The sequence below is a fragment of the Planococcus citri genome, chromosome 3, assembly GCF_950023065.1.
Source record: "Planococcus citri chromosome 3, ihPlaCitr1.1, whole genome shotgun sequence".
In the NCBI taxonomy this organism is placed as follows: Eukaryota; Metazoa; Arthropoda; class Insecta; order Hemiptera; family Pseudococcidae; genus Planococcus; species Planococcus citri.
The window spans coordinates 82063449-82080784 of NC_088679.1; the positions used below are offsets into that span (position 1 = coordinate 82063449).

Here is a 17336-nt window from a genome sequence, read left to right on the forward strand (position 1 = left end):
AAAAGAAAATGTGACAGGACCACAGGTCTGACAGGTGGCCATAATCGACTGTACTTGACTTGAGTGGGCGAACAAAAAGCTTACTGAAATAAATAACCTTTCTCCAAAATTGACCTAAATTTTGAAAATTACAATATTTCGAATGTAATGTTGCGTTGCTTAGCCCTCCTTCGGCCCCTTCACCAATTCACTAGATATTCATTTTTAATTTTTAAATCTAGATCAGTGTTTTAATTTAATGACAACAAAGTTTTAGCTCCGCTTTGGTTTTAGGCTTTGGTTCAGTTCAGAGTGTTCAGACTTCACCACTACTTCAGTTCTGTCTAGACTCTGGAAAAACACCATGTTTCGTGTATTTTTTGCGCCTTAAGAGTAGGCAACCTCTTCGACACTCCCAAATATATTCGCGTTTATCTTCATTTAAAACCCCGCCATGAACGTAAAACGAGTGGTTCTGTAGTAAATCGAGAGTGCTGAGTTCAAATTTACAATTTTTATCAATCAGGGATACCAACTTACCAAATTGGAAATAATTTTAGGTACATTCAAATTGCATTTCACAATCGAATTTCATAAAAATCACATTATTTGTTAAAAAAATGCCACGTTTCTGATAATTCTTGTGCCTTGTGAGTAGGCAACTTCTTCGACAGCTAAAAGAGTTTCACATTTTCCCCATTTAAGCGACTGAAAAATTATTTTCAGCCAAACTGAGACCCCCTGCGTTCACTTCTACATTTTATTCTACTCAATGATCACTACTGACCGTCCACGGTCCAAGAAAGCTTGGCTGAATTCGCAATCAGTGACCTTACATTGAATAAAACCGGCGTTGATATTTTTAAAATCCTAAAAAACGCCGTGTTTCGTGTTTTTTTACGCCTTGCGAGTAGGCAACTTCTTCGGCAACTGAAAGAATATTTCGCGTTCATCTCCATTTCTAAGCCTTGTTTACGCGCTTACAAGCGATATTTCACTAAATAACTAATAAGACTGCAGACGTCAGTTTTACGGTCTATTTTACGCTAAGATGCTAACTTCGTGTTCCTAAAATCACTTAGGAATGTCGAATTTTGTATAACGTCTGCGCCTTGCAAGTAGGCAACTTCTCCAACACCGTGGAAAATTTTTTCGGCAAGAACGACTATCTACAGTATCACAGACGTCGAGTTCAATTTCAGCGAGTCATTTCAGCCAGATAAGCCAACTTACCATCCAAAATCGCAGGTTGAATTCCAAAATTTCCAGTTTCTTTTAAATTATCCATCGATCGAATCAAATGGCAAACAAAAATGACCGAACTTCTAATTTCAATAGGTATCCAAAAGATCCAAAACAAAATAGGTTGTTCAGATTGTTATCGAACCGAAACCGAAACTATAAACGAAACATCAATTTTCATGGTCCGTTTTTGGTAGGTTACGTTGCGTTACGACCGCGACGAGTGAGAAGTTCAGCTAGTCACGGATCACGGTGAACTTTGTTTATTTTTATCTTTTTCTTATCTGTGAAAGAGGAAAGTGAGAGAAAATTTTCACTTTGCGTCGCCACATTTTTATCTACCCAAGTACTTCGAATTTAGTTAGTTAAATAGTTAAATTGTAGTGAGCATTTTGAGCAACCAAACTGGAAATTCTGATCTCAGTGCATCGAATTGAATTAATTTTATTTCTATATTGCATTCATTGTAAGTGTCATTTCATACTTAAAATATTTACGTCTAAGTTATTCTTTCATGTGTTGCCGAAATACCTTGGAAATACCCAGTATACCTACGTGTGCAAGAAGTATTAGTCATATCAGTTTATCTTCTAGCGTTTTCAAGTTTCAAATGCATCGTTGTAAAAAAAAGAATAGCTAAACTAACTGGATACATTCATGAGAGCTCTTTTACGTATGTTTTGTTTCGCTTTCAATTCCCAGCAGTCGATTTCTTCTTATGAAACGTTTATTGCCTCAAATAATACTTTCCCTGTGTCATCCAGTGATGAATCATTATACTTCGACGCAATTTAATAAAACACAAATATTTAGCGCTAATGATGATAATTTATTAATAATTTTTCATTTTTATCGCATACCTAACACGAGTAATCATTTTATGTAAATCATTTGCAGCCTTCATACAGATTATCGAATAATGGCATGGCAACAAAGTGGAAGTTATCCGTACACTCAACAACAAGGTATGGTATGAATTATGTTTTCGCGTATTTGTTTGGAATTTAGAATTTGACTTGTTGAGAAAAGGCTGAAACTACTGGAAGTTGTTCATCACTTCATCAGCCATGTTTCATATTATGCTTGTTAATTTTCAGAACATGTTTATTATGGCTAATCAGTAATATTTTGTTTTCGTCGCTTTATTTTAAAGTATAACATACACGACAAGTAAATCAATACGTCTCGTTGGCTTAATGTTGAAACTTAGTTAATGAAACATTGAATATACAGTATTCAAATTCTGGAAAAAATAATGTATTTCAAGCGGCCTAAAGTTAACTGTTCTCGTAAATAAAGATTCTATTTTTATTTTGGTTTTTTAATGTATTCGAGAAAAAGAAATCGAATTCATTTTTTTTTTGCAGGTGAGAAAGCTCTTATCTTGGTACGTTATTGACATACAAACGCGTGTCTCAATTTCAAGGTCTGAAAAAAATCAATACCTACTCATAAATGATTAGAAAATGTTTCTTTTGGTTTTAAATAATCATGCATATACTGCGATGACAAAGGCTTTTTTAAACAACATTTGTAGTTGTATTTGTGAGACGTCCGTGTTCGTTAGAATGAATTCGTTGATTTTTGAAAGTACAAATTTGTTCCCAACATTTTCATAAACTGTATCTTCGAGTGCGAATTAATTTCCGAGCTTGTCTGGTTGTTTCACTTTTGAATTAAGCATGATGTTGAATTCTATTTCTCCTGCGGGTATTTTTTAAAAAAAATGTTTTTATTACGACTAATACTTATTGAATTTTGTAATGCTTTCGTGATCATAAAATACTTTCATGATTTTTGTTTAGCTGTTCCTCCTCCATCCTATTATCCAGGAGCTGGCTACCCCAGTGGAACCGGTGGAGCGCCTCAAGTGCCCGGATTTAAACCATTTCCGGATACGACAGCTTATCCCGGTACTCAGTCTGGAGGTCTTGGTACTGCTTACGCCGGCTATGGAACTGACGGCTCAGCTGGAGGAAATTTGGCATTCAGCGATAAAACTATTCGATTGGGTTTCATACGGTAGAGAGTTTTGTTTTTTCACCGTGTTATTCGAGTTGCGAGCATTTTTTTTCTCAACTGGTTTATACGCGTCTGTTTGCAGGAAAGTTTATTCAATTTTAATGTGTCAACTCGCGATTACTTGCGCGTTCATCACGTTATTCGTATTCAACGATAGCGCCAGAGGTTTCGCCAGAGATAACGGTGGTTTGATGTTGGTAGCTTTCGGTATCACCATCGTATGCCTATTGGTAATGAGCTGCTTCGAATCTGCCCGCCGAACACCTCCGACTAATTTTATATTTTTGTTCATTTTCACGGTGGCTGAAAGTTTTTTGTTGGGTGTCATTTCTTCTTATTACCATATGCAAGAGGTGAGATTTCATTAATAAAGACTATGTTACCCAATTCTATTCTAACTTATATGTACTTGTTAATCAAACGATTTTGATGGTTCTGTATCGCAGGTGTTGTTGGCTGCAGGAATATGTACGGTTATATGTTTCGGTTTGACCATATTCGCTTTTCAAACAAAAATCGACTTCACTATGATGGGAGGTATATTATTTGTCGCGGTTTTGATTTTGTTGATTTTCTCTATTGTACTGATGTTCTGGCGCAGCAGTACGGGTCGTCTTGTGTACGCCTGTCTCGGCGCGTTCATTTTTTCGGTATATTTTATTTATGACACACAAATGATGATCGGTGGTAATCATAAGTACGCTATTTCACCCGAAGAGTACGTTTTCGCCGCTTTGAACTTGTACATCGATATCGTCCAAATTTTCCTTTACATTTTGAGTATAATTGGTTCATCTCGGGATTAAATTTTATTGTTTTCGAGTACGAGTATCTTTTCCAGATCTGTGGATTATATTTTTTTCAATTGTAATGAAACCGTATTTGTATTTCGATTTTTGGTTTCATCTTAATTTTGGAGACAACTATCACCCTTGAAAATTTTTATATTTTACTGTACCTATACTTATGTGTATTTTTTTCCTCCCTGTTTTTCACATTTATTACATTTTAAAGTTATTTGATATTTTTAGTACATTATATGTGAATTTTTAGTTTTAAGGATAGTTTCTCTCTAGTCTGCTGTTGAGCAGTTTTTATTGGGTCTAGTTTTTGTTGCCTGATTTATATATTTTTATTATAATAGCGTTGGTAGGGTTGAGGCGCAGTGCCTTGACTACGAAAGGTCTCATTTTTTTTTTTTTTGGTTAGCCTAAATTGAAAATTGTTTCGCTTTTTTACGGGAAGCTTTGTACAGTTTCGCCCATTTCGTGCATTTCTGTTATGTCAATTGTCTTTTTACGATTAAATTTATTTTCAACTAAAACATAGACGGACTGGCGAGTGATTTGATTTTTTTCCACGCCAGATATGAATTAAGGATGAAAACGGTTGCATTATTTTTGAACTATTTGACGCGAGTTTTCGTCGGCTGCCCTCGTGAAGTGTAACATCCGAAACTGAGTATGTCAGTACCTAATTTTTCTATTTAATAGTACTATGTTTTTTATGTTTGTTTTCATATTACTTACGTTGTTTCCAACTTTTTATTGCCATCTTATGCTTTATACAAATCCATCATGTTAACTTTTTTGTATCATAGTTTATTAAATGTGTGAATTTTGGCGATTCGAGTTTTCATATAAATGCATAATTTCAAGCAGGATACAGGAGAACTGGACATGGTTTCTATCGAGTTTTTTAGTTCGGTAAATTGATGATAACATTGATAACTCATGGATGAAAAAAGTTGATATCGAGATGGTATTGTTGAAAAACTCCATGTTTCAAATAATTCGTGTGTCTTTCGGCCCTGATTTTTCCCAATCGTGAAACCTTCCACGACCGTGAAAATGGCGTTTCCAAGGTAAATCGAAGGCGCCGAGTTGAAATTAACAATTTTCACCATTCAGGGTTGCCAACTTATCAGGTTAAAAATAAATTCACGTCAAAATTGTAGGTACTTCTTTATCGAATCACTGAAAATGACTGAAAAATCATATATTAGGTATTCATTGAAAACATCCTCATTCCGATTTCGAATAATTTTTGTGCCATGAGAGTAGGCAACCTCTTTCTCTTTGACATTTTGAATATTTTCGCATTTTTCTCAATTATGAAGCTGTCTACGAACATGAAAAACTGAAAAAGGCGTGTCGTCTGGAGTAATTCGAGAGCGCTGAGCCAAGCTGAGCTGAGTTCTAATTTGCAATTTTCATCAGTCAGGGACGCCAACTTACCGGATTAGAAATAAGTTCACGCCAAAATTGTAGGTATTTGTATTTCTCAATCGAATCGAATGTTTTGAAAGTTGAAAACCTCCACGTTTCGAATGATTTTCATCCCTGGAGACGTGAGAGTAGGCAACTTCTTCGACATTTCCGAATGAATTCACCTTTCTTTGTAATTGAAGTTCCATTACGAATACGGAATACAATATGAGTATTTTAGGGGTTGAATCAAGGGCCAATTTAACCATTTTCGCCAGTCCGAATTGCCAACTTTGAAGTGAAGCTTTGAACTTACCGTCTTACCAGGTACCACCAAATAAAATAAAATAATTATAATAAATTGAAGTTCCCGCTTGAAGTTAAAATATCGTGTTGTCTATCTTACAGTAACAAAACTTCTCTTTTATTATTTGGTTAAAGTTAAAAATCAAAATCATAAATGTCGTTTTGTTGTGTTTGAATGATTCATGTTGATTTTTTTTCCAGAATATATTACATCTTCAATGTCGTTGCTTTGATTTTAATTTCAAGCTTTGCAGATTTTCATAAAATTTGTTTTTTTGCCGGAGTTGTTGACCTAAAAAAAAAAGAATTTTCGGCTGTAGAAAAATTATGTTGGCAATGATTATTGATTTGATAAAAAGTTAAAGTAATGATAAGAGATGAAACACTTTTTGAAAGGCAAGACAGAAAAGATCAATTTTATTTGAAAATTTCTGTACAATGATTTTATATCGCTTTCAGGCTCCTACATCTATCAAAACAATGTATTCATTTCTGTAATGTGCTGTATTTCGTTGGCCGACAAGCAGCCAAAATTCATTACATCGAAAACCTACTCTGCAATCTCCGATACTCGATTGCTTGAAAATGGGGAATACGTTCACGGTTTTAGGCCGGCATGCTTTGAAAAGAGTTCGACGATTCAATGTTCAAAGTAGAACCGAAAAGTATCTGGAAAGGCATCAAGATAAGCCGGAAAGAGCTCCTCTTTACGAAGCCACCATGAGAGAAGTGGAGAAATTGATGAAAGGTACGATTACGAAGTTTAGATACTTTTGCACATCTCACATACTTATCTTGGTCTACTCTAGAAATGCCCGATTTGACGGAAGAAATGAAAAAGAAAGATGGTATCTTGCTGAATAATCTGCGCAAAGTATACGTCACCTCTGAAGGCGATAATAAAGTAAGTTGAAGAAATTATACCCTTTTTCGTACGTTACATTGTTCTGATGCCGATCAACTTTTTCTCAGGATAGTTTTTCTCAAGAAAGAATAGATTCGAGCCGGGAAGCTAGATTTTTACAAGCCATTAAACCAAAAGAAGTGCTCAAAGATGCTCCACCTGGAAAATACACCATGCAGCAGGCTTTAACAATCATACAACAGTATCAAAGAAATCCCATAACGAATTCTACCAAAGCTTTAGCTGCTCAATTCAATTTAGAACCTTCTGTTGTCGGTAAGTTCTCGCCATTCGGAATTTTTCAATACGCAGATTAATTTCCTAAATATCGTCTTTATTATTTCTAGCCAAAATAACCAAACACGTTAAAATACTAGACTACTACGCTCCGAAGAAAACAAAAGAGACCTCCCACGAGAAGATGCTGAAAGACTTGATACCGATTTCTTACCAAGGTAAATCCGAATCGGATTTATTGATCGAACTGCAACAGGAAGCCGACAAGAGAACCAAATTGTTGTTCGAAAAAACTGTCCGATTAAGAGAAGCTAAAACTAAAGAAGAAATTTACATCGAATCTGATCAACCGATTGAAGGATGGCTATCGAAAGAAACCTCCGATAAAAAAGAACAAGTTTACACCGATTTAGAAATATATCGTAAAACTGGCAAATTACCCGACGGACCTAAACTAATAGAAGGTCGAAAATTGGATGATTTGACTATCGAAGATATTAAAAGATTAACTGCGAACAAATCGGATCAAGATTCGCCGGAAAAGCCTAGCAATGATGGAGATAAAGAGTCTGAAAAAAAAAACGTACCCGAAGATCAGCGAAAAGCGACTAATTAAACGTAGACATTTTGTTATTATTTCGAATTATTAAATTATCGTTTTCAACGTTTTATTTTCATTACAAAACAGTAATAGTAATCATAATTTGAAACATATAGGAAAGAAAAACTCGTATAAAATAAGTACATGTAAAAAAATAATCATTTCGGATCATCCTCCGATCGAGTATTGCTGGTTAATTGTTCAGCTTCGAATGTAGTTTTAGGTTCGGTTAAAGGTATATATTTACGTTCGCTATCTTCGTACGACATTTGCTGCCATAACTGACTACGAGATTGATGAAAAGCGTAAGGAAAGTCTGAGGTTTTAGCAGGAGCTGCGACCACAATAGGAGCAACGTTACGTGTCTCGTCTACGTTCAAGTCGCGTCTTTCGTTAGACGTCTCTTTGCTAGCCACGTTGGTCCATCGATTCGTACTAAACGTACGTATTCTTCGAGACCGTTCAGTGGTGCTTTTAGCACCGTCACGTTCGGAAGGCGTAATAAAAGGTAAAAATGCCATCCGAGCGTATCTCTCAGCTTGCTCGAAAAACGATATCAATTTTTGCGGTAAGAATTGTACGACAAACAACGACGACGAATTCTTACCGTCTTCGTATTTGCGAGGCTTCTCTTCGGTATTTTTCGTCGACCGAATACCGCCTGCTGCGTTAACGATATCCGAAGGAGAACCGGTGACCGCCGAACCGGATCCGGTCGCAACGGTGGAGTTTTGATAGTGCGACGACATAGTCGTCGGCGATAAGAATATCGTATTAGCGAGAGCTTTCGCATAAGTAGTCGACGTCGATCGCCAGTTAGGATTCACCACATTCATCGATTTACCGTATTGCGGCCTGTGCGTATGTTGCGATTTACGGGTCCTCAGCGTACCCGATGCCCTCGGCTTTAGAACCGGTTCGGTAATCTCCGATTCTAATTTAGCCGCTTCCGAATCTAAAACAACAACAGTGCCCGAAGCGGCAGCCGCAGCCGATAATTGTTCGGTAACGAATTCGTAAGGGTTGCTATCTTTTTTTCTAGACGTCGACGAGTCCGCCTCGGATGCGACGCTGCTCGTTGAAGAGATATCTAGTGACTGGTTGGACGATTTTTCCACGTCGACGGCGTTTATGTACTTTAAATGCCGGGCACCGCCGTTGTCGAATTTCGTATCGTCTAAATGATTGTGTAAATTGGAAGGTACTTCGGCCAGGTCTCCTTTCTGTTTCCAAGGATCGTTTATGTATTCGGTAACGCCGATACCGATTTTAGTAACATTATCGATATTGCTGCTACCGCTGTGGTTGCGATTCGTTAGAATTTCGTTGCCGATGCGGACCACTTGGGTTCTGGGGTACGTATTTTCGTAGCTTTTGTTGCGATGAAATTCGTTCGCGAAGCCCGCGTTATTCATCTGTAATGAAACAGATTAGAAATAATTAGTAATTACCTAATCCATAGAATAATGGATGACGTAGTAATATGAAAGCGAAAATTCAATTATTCGATGAATTAAGTATTTTCAAGTTTTCTCAATCTACTTCTAGAATTAGGTACCCGTTCGTATAATCATAAAAGTTCTTTGACAATAAATACTTATAGGTAGATACTTATTGAGGTGTTCAGTTCTCAAATAGATCCTTCTAACATCTAACAAGGGAACCTCTTGAGGTGTCCGCCTCCAATTTGAACAGGACCGCGATTTTTGGAAAGAGCATGTTCTAAAACCCCCCAATCCAAATTTTCAGCTGCCCAAGTTCATTTTTCAATTTTTAGAGAATGTTGACTATTTTGGTGATTTATGCTTTTTTAAAAAAAAGTACGTACTTACTTGATCAATAAAAATGTTCAAAATAAGTCCTAAAGCTGATATTAACCCCCCAAATCCAAATTTAACCATTTCCAGCCATCCTGGAGCCTCCAGCGCGATTTTTCAATTTCTCCAGAATTTTGCAATTTGCTCCAGAAGGCGTGAATATGAAGTTGGGCAGCTAAAAATCGAGTTATGTGTTATACTCGACCTGTTTAAAACGAATTTATCCACGATTGAGCCGATTCTGGAGCGGACACCTCAAGAGTGGTTTTTTGACCAGCTTTTTTTAAAAATAAAAATATTCAAAAATCAAAATTTTACCGTTTGCAGGGAAATTTTCGAAATTTGCGAGAATCGCTGTATTTTGAACACTACAAACCCCCCGAGGCCGAGTTCCGCCATTCCCAGCCATTCTGGAGCCTCCAGTGCAATTTTTCAATTTCTCCAGAATTTTCAATCTACTCCAGAAGGCGTGAATATGAAGTTGGGCAGCGAAAAATCGAGTTGTGTGTTGTGTTATACTAGAATTACTGTTTAACTAATTTATTCACGTTTGAGCCGATTCTGGAGCGGACACCTCAAGAGTGGGGTTTTGACCAGCTTTTTTCATAATAAAAATATCCAAAAATCAAAGGGAGACCCAAGAAACGCTGGAAATGGCGAAATTCGCTCTCGTGTGGTTAATTAATGACGAAATACAGCAATTCGCACAAATTTCAAACATTTTCTCACAAACGAGAAATTTTTGATTTTTGGATATTTTTATTTTGAAAAAAAGCTGATCAAAAAACCACTCTTGAAGTGTCCCTCCCCCCAGAATCGACTCAAATGTTGATAATCTCGTTAAACAGATCGATTTTAACATACAACTCGATTTTTAGCTGCTCAACTTGATATTCACGCCTTCTGGAGCAAATTCAAAATTCTGGAGAAATTGAAAAATTGCGCTGGAGGCTCCAGAATGGCTGGAAATGGCGAAATTTGCGCTCCGGGGGTTAATTCTTGAAGAAATACAGCGATTCGCACAAATTTCAAAAATTTCCTCACAAACGGTTATCTTTTGATTTTTTGGATTTTTTAATTTTGAAAAAAACTGATCAAAAAGCCACTTTTGAGGTATCACTTTCAAAATCGGCTCAAATGTGGATAAACTCGTTAAACAGGTCGATTGTAATATATAACTCGATTTTTAGCTGCCCAACAACATATTCCCGCATTCTGGAGCAAATTGAAAATTCTGGAAAAAGTGAAAAGTAGCGCTGAAGGCTCCAGAATGGCTGGAAATGGCGGAACTCGGCCTCGGGGGGAGGGGGGTTTGATGCGGACTAAATACAGAGATTCGCGCAAATTTCAAAAATGTCCTCACAAACGGTAAAATTTTGATTTTTTTTTTAATTCTTATTATGAGAAAAGCTGGTCAAAAACCCACTCTTGAGGTGTCTGCTCCAGAATCGGCTTAAATGTGAATAAATTCGTTAAACAGTTCGAGTATAACACACAACTCGATTTTTAGCTGCCCAACTTCATATTCACGCCTTCTGGAGCAAATTGCAAAATTCTGGAGAAATTTAAAAATTGCACTGGAGGCTCCAGAATGGCTGGAAATGGCAGAACTCGGCCTCAGGGGGTTTGTTGTGTTCAAAATACAGCGATTCGCGCAAATTTCGAAAAGTTTTTCGCAAACGGGAAATTTTTGATTTTTGAATATTTTTATTTTGAAAAAAAGCTGGTCAAACACCACTCTTGAGGTGTCCGCTCCAGAATCGGCTCAAATTTGGATAAATTCGTTAAACAGGTCGAGTATAACACACAACTCGATTTTTAGCTGCCCAACTTCATATTCACGCCTTCTGGAGCAAATGAAAAATTCTGGAGAAATTGAAAAATCGCGCTGGAGGCTCCAGAATGGCTGGAAATGGCAAAACTCGGCCTCAGGGGGTTTGTTGTGTTCAAAATACAGCGATTCGCGCAAATTTCGAAAATTTCCTCTCAAACGGTAAAATTTTGATTTTTGAATATTTTTATTTTGAAAAAAAGCTGGTCAAAAAACCACTCTTGAGGTGTCCGCTCCAGAATCGGCTCAAATGTGGATAAATTCGTTAAACAGGTCGAGTATAACACACAACTCGATTTTTAGCTGCCCAACTTCATATTCACGACTTCTGGAGCAAATTGAAAATTCTGGAGAAATTGAAAAATCGCGCTGGAGGTTCCAGAATGGCTGGAAATGGTGAAATTTGGAGTGGGGGGGGGGGGTTAATATCAGTTTTAGAACTTGTTTTGAACATTTTTATTGATCAAGTACGTAGGTACTTTTTTAAAAAAAACATAAATCACCAAAATAGTCAATTTTGGATTTTCAAAAATTCGCCAAAAATTGAAAAATGAACTTGGGCAGCTGAAAATTTGGATTGGGGGGTTTTAGAACATGCTCTTTCCAAAAATCGCGGTCCCGTTCAAATCGGAGGCGGACACCTCAAGAGGTTCCCTTGTAAGGAACATTGTGTTATCTTTTTTACATTCTTGACGTACAAGTTGCATACTTCAAGAAGTTTAGGCTTGATTTTCATTATGCGTAAATTTTATAGCTCGACGATCAGCAATACTTAATAAGGGACCTACAATCAAATGAACGATTTTTCCTACTTGAGAAAGGGCGTTAAAGAGTCGAAATCGTCAAAACAATACAGAATTTCATCACAATACTTAGAATTATGATGTTTTTTTTCTCCTCTAAAATTTATAATATGTACAATATATGTACCTACTGATAGACGAAAATAATCTCTTACGAACTAATTTCAGCGACAAATTCCGAACTGCACGAATGAACTACTAAATTTTTATTTAGGTAATGTATTACCTAGTTGATATTGGAAAAACGCTCCTCATACGTAGGAATAGATTACCTACTCGTATAACTTATGAATGATTCGGAACTTTGGAGATGATCAAACAGATGAGCTACGAACCAGTATTTCATTATACTTATTATTTGCTAACGGTATCAATAAAACAACTGGTTATCGTATACGTAGTATTTAGCAAGCTCATCGTATTCGCCTTTCGTTTATTTAGAATTCATTATCCATGCGTACTCGTATGAGCAGAAGGTATAACTATCCGAGCAAAACATAAAAATTGACAACGTTCTCTGTCTACTCGACTATACGTACTTCAACGCTAGTAAAAGTTTGATTTATTTCATGTATGTTGCAATTTCTGGGCACTAATTCGAGAATAACGGGAACACCGGTTTCTAATACTAGATCTTCTCTGCAAGCTGATAATCTGTAAGAAGAAAATGAAAGAGGAAGATATTAAGCGTGCACGGAATAAAATTTCTGATATCATAAAGCTTGGCCTGCGAGGCACGTGGGGTTTTCGAATGATCGTAAATCATCAACCGAAGGTACTTCTAAGCGTATGCGAATGTGATTATTATTATAATAGGTACGTATAGGTACCTACAATACGTACGTGTGTCGATTGACACTCGTTCAATTTCACATCACGTTTAAACAGACGAATGGACAGTTCTAGTAGAGGCATGAGAGTGTTTTTACAATCGAACACTTATTAATAGGAAAATTTTATAACGGTTCCTTCGACTTATTCAAGTTTACGTACCCACCTAGGTACACTGAGAAAGTTGAGGAACCTTGCAGCTCAACTATGTAAATACTCGTAGTTATATTCGATAATGAAATCATTTCCGTTATACAACACATAGCCCACGCCTCCTGTTTTTCTCAATCTCGTATTTCTAGTTTCGTAAAATTACTCAATGAAAGTAAAAGAAGGAAAAAAATCATTCTATCGGCGTGAATAAATTAATGTGCCCGGTGTAGTATTAGCTAGTAGGTCTAGGTACGCACTACGCAGCATCTCGTGCAGTTCTACGTACGGTGAGGTAGGAAAATAACCCATCTTCGCAGTTTAGTCTTAGTCTATGATTATCGTCGAGAGTATCGAGTATCTAGAAGACCTACGTAGATAGCTGTAAGTATACTTACACATGGCCGTAGCTGTTGGTGAGAGAAATTTTATTTATTCGCCATTTCGACGTACCGCTGGATAACCATCCGTTATAAGCTACGTAGAGTACTTGAATTTCTAAAAAATTCTGCAACGCGGGATGCGGTACTATTATTCTGCTTACGGAATCTCCGCTGATCAATTTTTCATCTTTCTTCCTGTAATCGATTAAGATGTATGAGTACATGCTATGTAGATATTGTATGGATTGTTAGTCATATTTTTTATCATCGATATCGTTCGGTTATTGATGTTTTTTCAAGGTTATAGTTGAATTTTAGAGGTAGCTTACTGAGTTATGACGAAAGTTTCGTTCAGTTCCAAGTCTCCGATTAGAGTGATTTGGATTTTTCCAAATGTCACCGATTTTTCCACCGATGATGGGTCCTTATCGGGTGAATTTTCAACTTTTACCATATATTGATTTGCTACAAGAACATAGAAAAACTTGGTATTAAAATTTGTAATAAGTAAGGTTACTAGTTATACCTATAAAATGACATTAACGCGAGCTGCTTACTGAATAGGTACTAGTTAATAGGTAGATAATAAAAGTAAAAAAAAAGGCAATCAATTTGCGAACAAAACCTACCGCAGAAAGGTTCTTCATCTCTGGTTAAAAGATACAAAGTACCTCGGCCAGAGAATTTATCGGCATAATAACCCATATTATTACAGTCTTTTAAATTCTGACACGGGAAACACTTCCCTTCGATAAAATGATCGTACGACTCGCACGGCACCGCCGGAAACTGACATTTTGGCGATACACTATCGGTGAAAAATTTATACGCTCTTCTATGATTACACAGACTCCTTCCATAAACTTCGTTAGCGGCTGAAACGTAAATGGTCGCTGTACAGATTATACATCTTACGATTCTCGGATTTCATTTTTTTTTGAATTTTATTAGAAAAGACATCGTTTGAAGCAACTTACACCAAATCATGTCGGAAACAGCGCCCACAAACAGATTCGTACATCCTTTCTGCATTCTGCCACCGTTTGGGTAAAAGTCAACGTGCCCCATCGGCTGCCAGGCGCCTAGTCCTCCCAATATCAGATTTTCCCCGTTTGAATGAATTACGTCGACGAATTGAGCATCCATCGAGTCTAAACGAGCTCTTCTGTCTTGACTTTCGAACAACGGTCCGGCTGGATCGAGTCCTGTAATTGTAATTAGGCATATACACGTTGTTAGAATCATTCAATTTCACCTAAGTCATAAAAGAACGGGAGAATTTGATATTTAATTTGAAAGGAGCGTGCGGATCTTTGAGCGTCGATTTTGATTTGAAACTATGAAATCGAAAGTGTTCAACAAATACCTATAAGATGACCTACTTGTACCCGTGCGAAAGATATGAAGGGTGGAAACAGCACTTCTAGGAAAAGATTTTTTCAAATCTTCCACGGGGAAAGAATCGAGTTAGGCCTACATTCAAATAAAAATTCATTCAACTCGAAGTGTTTGGATTTTCAAAGAGAAGAGAACTAGAATTTTTTTTAGAAAAAACAATAAATTCTGAAAAAAAGAAAAGAATTGGAAAATTTTAAATTCAGATTTAAAAAAAAAAATAAGAAAAAGTAGGATTACCTGATTACCTTTCCGGAATTTCTGGCAATTTTGGTAAAAAGGTCAGGACTTTCAACAGTTTTTCTTTTTTTAATGTTGGTCAATTTGGAGGAAAAAGATAATTTGTGGCAACAATTTTAACGATGCAAGATTTTTTTCTTTGAAATGTTGGGCAGTAAAAAAAACGATTTTTTGACATTTTAGCAAACAGCAGGGTCCTTTTGCAGATTTTGCCAAAAACAGGACTTTCACCAATTTTACGAGAAAAAATACAATTTTTATAATTTTAGCAAAAACAAAACTTTTTTATAATTTTAGCAGAAGACAGGATTTTTTGAGGATGATTTTTTTTTTGTAAACTTGGCTAAAAAAATGTCTTTTTTAGTGTGCGTAGCACATTATTAGTTTCGGTCTGAAAGTGGAAAAATTCTTTGGAATGAATGTTCTCTGAGATGGATGGACGATTTTTTTGAAATTTCTATACGTAGATGTGGTCTATCATGAGACATTCAACGCCGTAATTATAATTGCAATTACTAATTACTCAAGTAGCTTCTTGAGTAATTGCAATTAATTACGAAAATTTGGACCAAAGAAAGAATAAAAAGAGGAAAAGGGCCATATCAAAAGCAAAGCTGACAGTATGTAACACCGCAGGGGGTGTAAAATATTTTCTATTGTTCAGTTTTCAAAAATTCAAAAGCGAAGCCGACGTCAGTTAAATTTTAAAATTTATGTAACACCACAGGGGTTGTAAAATCTTTTCTATTGTTCAATTTTCAAATTGTGGTGTTACATAAATTTTGAAATTTCTTATCTGCAGTGTTATCTTTCCCCTGGTTCAATTTCAATAATTTGGTTATTTTCTAAAAGTTATAAATCAAAGTGATTTGCAGCCTATTGATATTCAATGATCCATTGTATTTGCTTATCTATCCCACTATACCTAAATGTAACACCACAGGGGTTATAAAATTTTCTCCATTGTTCAATTTTGAGAAATGTTTTTAGAACACCTGCAGGTGTTTCATTTACACAAGTTCAGTACCTAGACAACAAAAGCAGGTGTTTACCCTTTCTGAATTAAATCCCACCAGTCATTTGTGATTTTGCTGTGCTCCCAAGAGGTTTTCTCAGTACTGAAGTGCTTTTGGAGTTGCATTATGCTTTCAAGATATATCGCGTTGTGCACTGGAGCATTCAGAATAGCAAAGTGTATTCGGATTTGCGTTGTGCTTTTCTTTTCAAAATCACGTTGTGCTTTTTTTTGAAATTGCGTTTTTTTGAATTTGCGTTATTTTTTTAAAAATTAAGTTGTGCTTTTTTTCAAAATCACGTTGTGCTTTTTTCAAAATCTGGTAGTGTTTTTTTTCAAATTTGCGTTGAGCTCTTCTTTCAAATTTGTGTTGCGCTTTTTTTTTTGACACTGTGTTGTGCTTTTTTTTCAAAATCACGTTTTATTTTTGAATTTGCGTTGTGTATTTTTTAAAAAATCACGTGTTTTTTTTCAAAATCTCGTGGTGCTTTTTTCAAATTTGTGTTGTGCTTTTTTTTTTTGCAAATTTACGTTGTACTTTTCTTTCAAATTTGCGTTGTGCTTTTTTCAAAATCGTGTTGTGCTTTTTTTCAAAATCAAGTTTTATTTTCGAATTTGCGTTTTGTGTGCTTTTTTATCAAAATTGCATTGTGTTTTTTTTTTGAAATAGAGTTTTTGTTTTGGAAATAGTGTTTAGCTTTCTTTTTTTAAATTGGCATTGTGCTTTTTTTTTGCAATTTTTCGTTGCGCTTTTCTTTCAAATTCACGTTTTTTTTTTTGAAATTGTGTTATGCTATTTTTCAAATTTGCGTTGCGCCTTTTTCAAAATCGCGTTGTGCTTTGTTTCAAAATCGCGTTGTGCTTTCAAAATCCAAAATTTCTTTGTTTTTTTTTTGAAATTAGGCTGTGCCTACTTTTGTAACAAAATGGGCTACGCACACTGTTCAGCTGCAAGCGCAGCTGTCTAGTTTTTTTGTAAATTTGGCAAAATGAATGTCTTTTTTTTAAAATTTAAAGCCAGTTCAATTGAATTTTCAATAATTAGCCAAAAATCCAAAAATGAAGTTCAGAACGTGAAATCTTGGTGCTCTTTTGACCTAGCTCAAATCGGAGAGTACGAGTTCAAAAGGTTTCACTTCTTAGAGATCAAATAGAAATAGTTGAGTGTCAATATTATATCTCATTGTCTCAAGTAGATATTTTGTTCCCTCATTCAACAGAACGAATTCGTGAATGAAGTGCGATTGATTCATGACTTACATCGGGCGTTATAGTGTATGCATAATCTTAATCACAAACCAATGTATTTAGACTGCGCTCTACCTAACCTGAATCAACTTTGCTTTCTACAAACACAGATTCCATGCCCATGC

At 36.0% G+C, this 17336-nt stretch overlaps 3 protein-coding genes across 7 annotated transcripts in view; 2 read left to right on the forward strand and 1 right to left on the reverse strand.

Annotated features, from left to right (window-relative positions):
- Positions 1 to 1517: 1517 nt before the first annotated feature.
- LOC135839842 (protein lifeguard 1-like) lies at positions 1518 to 4867 on the forward strand. Of its 3 annotated transcripts, none has more exons than XM_065356064.1 (5): positions 1518 to 1687; positions 2119 to 2186; positions 3027 to 3243; positions 3326 to 3596; positions 3690 to 4867. In XM_065356064.1, the coding sequence occupies exons 2-5, from the start codon at positions 2141 to 2143 to the stop codon at positions 4047 to 4049; spliced, it is 894 nt and encodes a 297-aa protein (XP_065212136.1). In that variant the 5' UTR covers positions 1518 to 1687; positions 2119 to 2140; the 3' UTR covers positions 4050 to 4867. The 3 variants fall into 3 exon arrangements, with proteins under 3 accessions (XP_065212136.1, XP_065212138.1, XP_065212137.1); XM_065356066.1 differs by lacking the exon at positions 1518 to 1687 and adding an exon at positions 1734 to 1894; XM_065356065.1 differs by lacking the exons at positions 1518 to 1687; positions 2119 to 2186 and adding an exon at positions 2764 to 2931.
- A 1243-nt stretch (positions 4868 to 6110) lies between these two features.
- On the forward strand, positions 6111 to 7561 carry LOC135839841 (protein NDUFAF4 homolog). The gene is made up of 4 exons (XM_065356063.1): positions 6111 to 6504; positions 6566 to 6660; positions 6729 to 6936; positions 7008 to 7561. Exons 1-4 carry the CDS (start codon positions 6342 to 6344, stop codon positions 7511 to 7513), a joined length of 972 nt encoding a protein of 323 aa, XP_065212135.1. The 5' UTR covers positions 6111 to 6341; the 3' UTR covers positions 7514 to 7561.
- The window catches only part of LOC135839840 (uncharacterized), a 49111-nt gene continuing 39323 nt past the window's right edge, over positions 7549 to 17336 (reverse strand). For 2 of the 3 annotated variants that reach the window (XM_065356061.1, XM_065356060.1), the window contains exons 6-11: positions 14291 to 14518; positions 13943 to 14206; positions 13643 to 13778; positions 13329 to 13508; positions 12489 to 12603; positions 7549 to 8913 (exon numbers count right to left, since the gene is read on the reverse strand). In XM_065356061.1, the coding sequence (XP_065212133.1) occupies positions 7657 to 8913; positions 12489 to 12603; positions 13329 to 13508; positions 13643 to 13778; positions 13943 to 14206; positions 14291 to 14518 (2180 nt within the window). In that variant the 3' untranslated portion in view covers positions 7549 to 7656. The remainder of the gene's footprint in view (positions 8914 to 12488; positions 12604 to 13328; positions 13509 to 13642; positions 13779 to 13942; positions 14207 to 14290; positions 14519 to 17336) is intronic. The other variant, XM_065356062.1, reaches the window with a different exon arrangement.